At 49.2% G+C, this 10,297-nt stretch overlaps 1 protein-coding gene across 8 annotated transcripts in view; it reads left to right on the top strand.

Moving 5' to 3' along the window:
- Positions 1–10,297, top strand: part of AGBL3 (AGBL carboxypeptidase 3) — a 32,256-nt gene that overhangs the window by 21,159 nt on the left and 800 nt on the right. For 4 of the 8 annotated variants that reach the window (XM_048061151.2, XM_066994252.1, XM_048061152.2 and 1 more), the window contains 3 exons: positions 1,238–1,286; positions 2,550–2,758; positions 3,427–4,419. In XM_048061151.2, coding sequence (XP_047917108.2) covers positions 1,238–1,286; positions 2,550–2,758; positions 3,427–3,689 — 521 coding nt within the window. In that variant the 3' untranslated portion in view covers positions 3,690–4,419. Of the gene's footprint in view, positions 1–1,237; positions 1,287–1,859; positions 2,492–2,549; positions 2,759–3,426; positions 4,420–7,173; positions 7,384–10,297 lie in introns of those variants that run through there. The other 4 variants (XR_007162320.2, XR_007162319.2, XM_048061155.2 and 1 more) reach the window with 3 other exon arrangements.

Here is a 10,297-nt window from a genome sequence, read left to right on the forward strand (position 1 = left end):
TGCTTCTAGGCTTTCCTGGAACTGGCCTTACTTAGAAGACAAGAAGAAAAAATCTTGGCTCTTACTACTTTGTTATTGTGGTTTTAGATCTGAACTGAAGTACTGTCTCACAGCCTGTAGAACACTTTACATCTCAGAATCTTTTTCTCCCTCCTACTGTTCTTCAAGAAACGTTATATTGGCAGGGTGCATAGTGAAGGCAGGTGCTCTACATGTACCTGAGAGGAAACAATTTCTAGCCTAAAGGTCGCTGTGACTCAGGTACTTTCATCCCACCTGCTCTGGACCCCTGTTCAGCTGCTGCCTAAACGCAGTGCCACCACCACACTGGAGGCTGCAACACTGCTTTCAGCTTCCTAGAGTACTGGGACTCTGGCACTTCTCATGCCCCAGAGCACCTTGTTCTTACACAGCCAGCTATCCTGCAGTGAACACCAGCAGATAAACTGCTCATGAACATATATCACCTGTGAAATTCAACTGGATGGCAGCACCTCTTCTGTCCCACTCCCACCCGTATTGCTTGACCAGTGTGGTTCAACATAGTACTCATGCTCTGGAGATGTCTGTTATGGCTCTGCCAGAGTGAACCCCGCACACAGTGCAACCATGTGCATCACTTCCAGAAGTGAATGGGTAGCTGTCAGCCCCTCCAATAGCCTAGCAATCAGGGTGTTTACCAGTAAGAGGGACAGCTGTTATTTTTTTCTTCAGTTCAATGGATTCAAAAGTGCATCTGCCACTTCTCTGTGGTACTCTCTAAGCCCCGCTCTCTCCAGGTGTGGATTTCCTTTATTCTCTCCTGGTTCAATAGAGCATCTACACTTATAGAGATGGACCCAGAGAGTCATGCAGTCAGAAAAAGAGAAACACAAAAGAACACAGGATGCTGCATGACTTGCCAGCCTAGCTCCAGCCTCCACATAATCCCTGCTCTGAAGACTGGTCCAGTGCCATTTGAATGTCCCACTGCCTTGGAGCAGAGACAAGGACTGAGGACATGCTCTTGAGCAGAGCTGCATGCTTACCAAAACAAGACCATCGTGTTGCCTTTGGCACCTTCACTTCCTGACTTAGGGTTTAGTGGATAGTAGAAGAGTTTCACTGGGAGTTGTACGGAGTGTTTCTATCTCAAAATAGCCTTTGTTTGTCAAAATTTGGATGTTTCATTGTGTTGTTATTTTTCTGAGATATGACATGCAGTTTCAATATTTTTCTTTTTTTCTACTTTTTACAGTAAAATTGCCAATTACAGCCTCTGCCAAACAAGTAGGAAAGGATTTCAGGTAGGAGAGTACTATATTTTACAAACTTCTAGCATTTTTCACAAAGCAAGAGGGAGAGAATGGTCCCAGCCTGTTTTCTCTCAGACTCCAGTCTCTTCCTTTTTTATACTCCTCTGACATTGTGCATCTTTTTTGTTTTTTTTATTCACTCACAAACTAAGACAGGTGTCCTTGGCCACTTCATTCCATGGTGGAGAGTGCAGTGAATGGCAATGTTAGACATTCAGAGAATCCTTCTTCCTCTAGCCCATCTAGAGCACCAGACTCCCTCCTTCGGTACATGGTCCCCCTTTCCCCAGCTTTGCTGGACTCACAGGGGCACAGGCACTAATCTGGTGCTTTGCTTGAGGAAGGGATGATTGCTGCTGCCCTGGGAGGAAGGGAGAGCATAGAGCCATTCTGTTAGTTAGAAGCAGTGAGAAAACAAAGGCCTAGCATGGCTAGGTGACACAGATAGTCCAAAAGGGATATGTACTGGTTTTATTATGGTTTGCTATCTGATGCACTTAAAACCACAATATTGTCATGGTGCTGGTGCATAGGTCATTACTAGCGCATTCCCTTCGCTTCTAGGTTCTGGTGATTTGGCAATGAAACGTGAAGGCAATACTCTCATAGGGACATGTAAGACCCTGTGGCAGTAAGACTGGCAGTGTTGACTACTTTCATAAATACCCACCTACTGATAGGATAAAATGTTCTGTGTCTTGCTTAGTGTAGCTGTTGTCGGGCAACAGAAAAAAGTGGAATTAACTAGCTAGTTAGATGGCAGCAGATCCTGCCACAAACACCTTGTGGAAGAAGGTATATTAATTTGTTCACACTAAATAATTCACAGTCCTGCTTTGCACCTTACAGCTCAGACTTTTTTACACAAATTTGAAAATAGTAGGCTTTCTCCAAATAATAGAGAAAAGAAGTGTCTCCAGTATCTTTCTTTACTTCTACAATGGTAAAGTAACCCTCTGCTGCTTCTACGATGGGTACTTCTCTCTGGCTCAGAAGGGGTAGTGGTATAGTGGCTACATGATGCTGACACTAGTCTCCTTAACGTACTGTGATGGAATTGTGGTTCTGTGAAGTTTGAAATACAGTAAGTTACTTTTTTTTTTCTCATATGATTCTTAGGAAATGCTTCAGACCAAACTAGTGGGAATTTTAACTGTAATGATTTTCCCTTCTAGGCAGTCATCTTTATGTATATCTTGTCATGAATTTGTATATAGATAAAATATTTTCTGTCCTGACCTCTGTGTGTTTTAGCCCAGAGAGACTCACTCATGATGCTGAAGGCAATTGTAGAAAGACATCTGTGCCACAGAAGTCAGGAAAAAGTGTGTGCCCTGATATAATCCTATACACAAGAGAAAGTTTCCATTCATCCAGCTTTAATCTGATTTCCCAGAAGACAAAGAAACACGATGGCAAAAGTGTCTCCAGCTCTTCAGAGAAGACACTTCAATATTTAAAAGGTTTCTCAGCTATCGTTGTATTCTAAAAACACCAAACAATTACAATTTAGTTCTGTTAGGTGGGTTTCCTAGTCTAGCTATCTCAATATACTGAAAGCTTTAAGACAGATGGTAGTAGGCAGCAATAGTGCTGGAAAACTACATGCAGCTGACACTACGGAGGACATCAGAATAGGTTTTATGGAGCTTCCTAGCAGAGACACTAAAGGTCCAGAAGCTCTTTAGCCTCTTCGTGAACACCTCATGGAAAAGTGCTTGAAAAATCTCAGCCTAATAATGAAGTATAATGCCTTTGATCCTGCACTTCTATCCTTCTGCAGTGACTGGTGGGAGAGGCTCTAGCCATCAGTTCGCAGCTAGTCTTATGTATCAGCATGCCATAAAGGGATGTATGATCTGATTATGTGAAATGTTGGAAATAACCTTTTCATGTGAGTCAGTAGAATATCATAATGCTGGATCAGTAGACACGGGTCTTGTGCCTATGGCTGAAATTTCCATATTTTAATACTAGCTTTTGAATTATGCCGTGGCTGTCCTTTAGTAAAGGAAATGTTTGTGCCACAGTACGGCAGCTTCATGTGAAGGAAACCAAAGTCATGTGCTTTTTTTCCACTAAGTAGTAACTCATTAGAAGTTGATATGGGTTTGGTTTTTCCTCCTCTTAGGCTCAGGTCATGATCGTAGTGCAAAGAGCAATTCCAGAAAAGAAGAAAGGAAAATGGAGAGTCTCCCTTTAAAGCCCACAAGACTCAGGAAAAACAGGACAGCAAGCCAAGATGTAAATTTTAGGAAGAGTAAATCCTGCCAGGCACAAAACACATTGCAGTTCTCTCTGCCCTTGCTGCCTCAAGCAAAGAATAGTCAACCTGCTGCAAAATATCGGGATGTGTATTGGAGTCCCAGTTCTTCAGCCAGTGAAGGCCCATGAAAGAGTGTCATCCATCTGGTTTGCTTAAACAATTCCTAAAACAAAGTAACATTTATCTTAAACAATACATACTGTTTCTGTATGGTGGACTCCACTTGCAGAAGGAACTGTGTGAATAGCTAAGCGACCCCTCACCCCACCACCCCTTCTTTTTTTTTTTTCCCTTCTTTTACTCTATTTGGAAGTTTTCCTAATATTCACCAGGAGAGTGATTATTCACCAAGCAGCAGAAGCCACCATCCCCTAATCATAGTGGAAAAACTGGAGTCATAAGCCATGAAAATCATTTCCCCTTTCACCAGCAAACCAAATAAATTTTACACACAGAAAAATTTGACATAAAATCAGTACACAAATCATAGAATTCATTGCTAAAGGATGTGGATGCAAAAACGGACTCAGTTGGACATGTACCTTAAAGATAGACCACTGAGAGTTTTTAAATAGACAAGCCACATATGGCTTGGGAAATGTCCTCAGCTGACAAGAGTAAGAACCTAGGAGAGTACTTGGAAAAAGTATATGTTTGTTCCGTTCCTACTCTCCCCTGGGCATCCACACAGAGTCATCGTGGAGACAGAGTGCTGTGATAGGTGGCCCCTTGGTCTAAACCAGTATGACTATTTGTTACAGTCATACGCCTGCATAGTTTGTGTCATCTGGGGGGGTATAGTACTGTATGGACATCTGAGAAAATGAAATAAGATTAAAAATTTGGTTCTTTAAACAGGTACTGGATTTTGTCATCTTTAAGTTTTGTAGCACTCAGGATTGTCCATTAAGTGATTCAGTAGGCTCCCTCACTCTGCCTTGTCTCTGTCTCTACAGCATACTCCATTTTATTGCAAAAATTATAACCTATTGCTGCAAAATCAGTCATCACATTTTTAGCATTTGAGAGGAGACAGGCTAAAATTGCCAGTAATAACTTAAATAAATAAATAAATAAAATTCTTTTTTTCTCTGCAAAGAGAAAGAATTGGCCAAATACTTAAAATGCCAGGTGCCTTAGACGGGTAGAAGAACCTGACGCTGTAGCCATTGAGCCGTGTTGCTGTGGTGGTTCTAACGCAGGTGGAAGTGCAGGGAATGAAGTATACACAGGATGCAAGTGCACTCCAACCTTTCTTCTCACCAGCCTAAGAACTCCCACAGGAATCTTCCAGGTCCGTCACAATGGGGCGGTATAGTTATATATAGGCATCTGTAGCTGAGAGGTTTTTTGAAATAGTAGAGGGAACACAGTTGTTCTGTGGAGATTTCCTCAGGAATGAGGACCAGGGTCATGACCAGTTTCTGGGAAGCTAGTCTAGTAGCTTACTTTTAAAGCAGCAAGCTAAAGCAAAACACATTTGAAAGTCCCAGCTCACCCATGCTTTGCTTGTGATTGCTAATGTTACTGTAACTGCTGACTGTGTTGCTGCCTGTGCTTTAACTCCACCATGAGAAACCCAGAGTTGCAGCGCAGTTCATTCTGCTGTAAAGCCACGTGAACCTCTACTGAATGCACACATGCAGACATTTCTATTTCAGGATACAATTCCAGGGAGAAACAGTTGCACGGGAATTTGGTGGAAGTCCGCTCCTGGGAAGTGCTCTCCTTTCCCAGCCACAGGCACCAGGCCCCAGCACACCGTCTGATCTCTCCTACCCCCAGTCACGTAGAAGTAGAAGCCCTCCTCTCTCTCCGTGACAGAGATGAGAAGGGGATCCGCTGCCCCCCGAGGAGGACAGTGGCGCCAGGGGAAGTGCTGTGGCATGACAGGCATGGCCTGGCTAGCTGAGGGAGCAGGCCCACTCTGGCAGTCGTCCCGATCGCCGCAGCAAACAGGAGCCCAACACAAAGCGAGGATGTTTGTGAAGGAGCTGCTTGTGCCTTCTCTGCCCATGGCAGCAAAACAGCAACCTCCCTGCAGGTGTTGAGGTCAGCAAAAGAGCTGTCTGGCCTCCAGACCCAAACCATTCACCCTTTTCCTTCCTGAGTGGCTGAAAAGTGGCATGAGGCCAAGTGGTATGACCGCCCCGCTTGAGAGCACAAGCGTACCTCCTGCACTGCATGTGTCCCCACTGGAGCAGAGGTCTCGCCTCAGTGGTCTCTGCCCATTCCTCAATTCCCCAGCTAGCAAACAAAATATTAGATAATGGCTGTGTTCAGACCCAAGGCTTCCTTTTGTGTCCGGGCCATTCGCCACAGTCAGCTGAGCAGCGGTGGCCTGCTGGAGTTTATTTGCTGCATTTCGTCCACCATAACCCCTTCCCCATCTGTGATCCAAACCACCCCAATCCAGGTCTCCATCCTCAATACTAAAATTAGTCCACACACAGAGACCAGATACAGATGCATCTCCCCAGTGCCATCTGCCTGGTGGCTCTATCCACTGAGCTTCTTGTAGGGTTTCTTCCCATATTTCCTTTCACTTACGTTGTCCTCTAGGATGTAAGTGCCATAGCACTGCGTGTAGGCAGAGCTGTATATGTAATATTATAGGCTCACAGCATGTATATCATCAGGAGGTTTCCAGACCTCACCTAAAAGTAGAATTGCTAGGAGGGATTCTGTGAACAGCTTCATGGTCAGGTTCCCCACACATATCATCTCCTACACATCTCTCCTAACAGACCCACCTCTAAGACTGAGTGTACATCAGGACAAATGGTTCTGGGTCTGGCCAGGAGGAACAAAGGAAGGAGAATTTTGCTGCTTCCATCACACGGGGGGGATTTGTTAACTACCTTTTTGTCCCATTCCTGGGAAGGGTCATAACTCTTGCCAAAGAGCTAGCAGCAGCGTTTGGAGCCCACGGGTCAGACATGGGCACACTCCAGTCCTGTATGTTGTCCAGGCTGAGAAGAGGGGGGTGGCTGGGGCTGAACTCACGCCTGCAAACTCCACTTGCTTTTACTGCAGCTGCTTAAGCAAGGCTGCTTTGTTGGCACTTGCCAGGAAAGAAGGGGTCCCTAGGGCTTAATGGACCATGGGCTGGGAGCGCACACATGCACACATGCCCTTGTGCTCGCTCTTGCTTGTCTGTGCTGGTACTGGACAGCCAGGGCTGCTTGTCTTCTGCAGGCAGGACCTGTCGGGCACAGGTCTCACAGGTTTCCCTTGGCAGCACGCGGCTTGCCACTTCTCCTGCAGTGTGCCCACACAGGCACGTCTGCAGTCAAGGGGGAGCTGGGGCGAAGCTGTGTCTGAGAAGCAGCGGGAAGGGAAGAGTGCTCAAAGAGCAGGAAGGGCAAAGTGGTCACTGAACTCTGTCAGTGCTGCGGGACCCATGACAGCACTGGGATGGTCACCTCTACAGAAGTGTCACAACACAACAAACTCCTCTCAGCCCCCACGGCTGCCCAAGCCTCTCTAACAGCACAGCTTCCCTGGGCAAGCTTAGTGCCGCCAGTTATTCACAGCAGTTGGCAGGGCCAGGAAAAGAAAGTGCAACTCTGCACCCAGCTGAGCTCAGATTGTTTTCCTGCTTAAATTTAGATTACGCAATATCAGGGAGGAGCACAGCACCAGGATCCCATGGCCCTCAAAACCGAAACAGAAAGCAGAGCAGGAGCCCACAGCGATAACAAGGGCTGCGCTCGCTTTGTGCTGACAGTGTCAGAGCCCAGCCAGCACAGGACCTGGCAGCAGCTGCAGATGGGATCTGCTCTCCAGCTTGTTTCAGCTCCACACCCCGATGGGTAGCCTGTAAGTATCCTCTAGCTGTGCCCCCACCTCTTCAATGCCACTGGCGATGGGGGGAGCTGCCAGGGGTAGAAGGGTTGCCACCAGGTGCAAACGTCTCGGAGGGAGAAGGTCCTTCCCCAGCTGGGGGGCACTGCTGGTCTCTCACTTCAGGGCTCCACAGAGCTGTTTATCTCTGCGCAGGGATGATCAGAGCTTCCCCCCAGCCCTGAGGCCAGATCCTGGCCAGAGCTGCATGCCTTGTCCTCTCTGTCCCGCTGCCTTTGCCTGGGCATTCGGCCAGCAGCTTGCTGGGTGGAAGGTGCTTACCTGCCTGTGATTTGGGAGAGGGAAGTTGCATGTCACCCCGATAGCACAGAAGGGTCCCCACGAGCCCCGTGTTGTACACAGACACCCCCAGGAGCTCCTGAGCCGTACACACGGAGCCCCTCTCTGCCCGGAGGCTGAGGCACAGAGCTCGTCCAGGTAAAGCGCAGCGCTCCCAGCAATGCTCACCCTGGAGCAAGGGCAACGAGGCCAGGCTGGGGCGGGCTGCACCGCGCTTGGGTTGCTTTCTCTTGCACCTTTGTGTTAGAACTGCAAGCTCTCCTGTCCAAAAGGCACAGGCGTCTCCTTAGAGGCAGAGGGGCTGCAGAAGGGGGCTGGGAAAGGCCCCAGCTGGAAGCGAGTGACAGCTCTTTCCTGTTTATCCCCTGCTGCTCAGCTGGGCTGCCTCCAAGCCGACTGGGGGCCAAGCAGCAGGGCTCACAAATGCCGAATGCCGCGGCTGCGGCTGCGCCGGTGGCGGGGCACCAGGTCTTGGCTTTCACAGCCAGACCACACATCCCCTCCGGGCCAGCCATGTGCCCTCTGCCCCGGCTGGCATGGGGCACTGGCACTGGGCAGCTTTCTGTCACCATCACGGTCACACGGATTTATGGGCTGAGCAGGGCAGGGCAGCAGGAGGCCAGAGGGAAAATCTGTCTGCAATTCGGCCAACACAAACAGTGAAGGGGGGTGCATGGCTGGGAAAAGATGAGGTCCTGATGGACATGAGTATCCAAGATACCTGGCTGGTTGGGGTTCCCTTGGGGAATCACATAGCATCATGGGCACCTGAGGTGTCTCTCCTCTACCTCTGCAATACATTTCCATGAACCTGTCAGGCATTTAATTCTGCTTCCCTCTCTGGTAAACATGTGCAAGTAGGACAACTTTTAATTCCTGTTATGTTTTAATTTTGGGGGGGGGGGGTGGCAAATAGAAGGCAACATGAGGTGATTAAACAGAAAGCCTGTGTTTCTGTAAGCCTGACTGCCTGCCTTAGGAAATCCATCTAGAGAAACAGGACAGCAAGGGGCAGTGGGCCAGCAGGCACCAGGAGCCCTCTACAGACCCCAGCTCCGAGCTGTGCCAGATGTCGTGGGGAGCTGGCTGCTAACGCAGAGCACCCGCGCAGCACAGCTTGGACTCCCTCTGAAGGCCGTGAGGCAGGGTGGCAGGGAGCACGGTGCAGGGTGTGAGCCCTCACAGGGACAGGGGAGGAAGAACAGCAATGCCTGGCTGCAGGACAGTGCTGTATAGACAGGCAATGAGGAGGAGGAGATGCCAGGGGCAAGACTGTGGTGGTTTTACACAGGTGGGCAGCTGAGCTCCACCACAGCCGCTCTCTCACTCCCCCTCCTCAAAGGGAAAGGGGGAGAAAATATGGTGAAAAGGGCTCAAGGGTTGAGATAAGGACAGGAAGATCACTCAGCAGTTATCATCAGAGGCAAAACAGACTCAGCGTAGGGAGATTAGAGAAATGTATTACCTATTACTAACAAGCTAGAGAAGTGAGAGACAAAGAAAAACTAAAAACACCTTCCCCCCCAACCACCATATTCTGCCTTCTCCCCCTGAGCAGCGCAGGGGAACTGGGAATGGGGGCTGCAGTCAGTCCCTGACGCTTCATCTCCGCTGCTCCCTCACGGTCCCTCTCTGTCCCTGCTCCCCGTGGGGTCCCTCCCACGGGATGCCGTCCTTCCCGAACTGAGCCTGCGGGGGCTGCCCACAGGCAGCAGCTCTTCAAGAACTGCTCCCACATGGCTCCGTACCACGGGGTCCATCCCCCAGGAGCAAACTGCTCCAGCACGGGTCCCCCACGGGCGGCAGCTCCCCCAGACCCCTGCTCCTGCGTGGGCTCCTCTCCACGGGCTGCAGCTCCGGCCCGGGGCCTGCTCCTGCGGGGGCTCTCCATGGGCCGCAGCCTCTTCCAGGCCACATCCACCTGCTCCACCGGGGGCTCCTCCACGGGCTGCAGCGTGGAGATCTGCTCCGTGTGGGACCCACGGGCTGCAGGGGGACAGCCTGCTCCACCAGGGGCCTCTGCACAGGCCGCAGGGGAACTGCTGCTGCCTGCCTGGAGCACCTCCTGCCCTCCTGCTGCACTGACCTGGGGGGCTGCAGGGCTGGTTCTCACTCCTCTCTCCCAGCTGCTGTTGCACAGCAGGTTTTGTTGTTGTTTTTTTTGTTGTTGTTGTTGTTGTTTTTCCTGTTTCTTAAATCTGCTCTCAAAGAGGCACAAACAACATCACTTATTGGCTCAGCTCTGGCCAGCAGCAGGTCCCTTTGGAGCAGGCTGAAACTGGCCTTTATCTAACATGGGGCAGCTGCTGGATTCTTCTCACAGAGGCCACCCCTGCAGCCCCCTACTACCAAAACTTTGCCATATAAACCCGCTACATTCCACCCCTCACCTCTGTGAAAGAATGTTTAAGCATAATCACAGTATACTCTTATTTCACAATTCAACAGTCTTCACAAATTTCACTTACATCAGAAAGAAAAAGAATTCCCCACACCAAAATAAACATTACATCATCAGAACACCGAGAAAGTGGACAATTTACATACACTCCACCCCTTGTCCCTTTACCACATTACTATGAAACATACT

Source organism: Anser cygnoides, chromosome 1 (genome assembly GCF_040182565.1).
Source record: "Anser cygnoides isolate HZ-2024a breed goose chromosome 1, Taihu_goose_T2T_genome, whole genome shotgun sequence".
Taxonomy (NCBI): domain Eukaryota; kingdom Metazoa; phylum Chordata; class Aves; order Anseriformes; family Anatidae; genus Anser; species Anser cygnoides.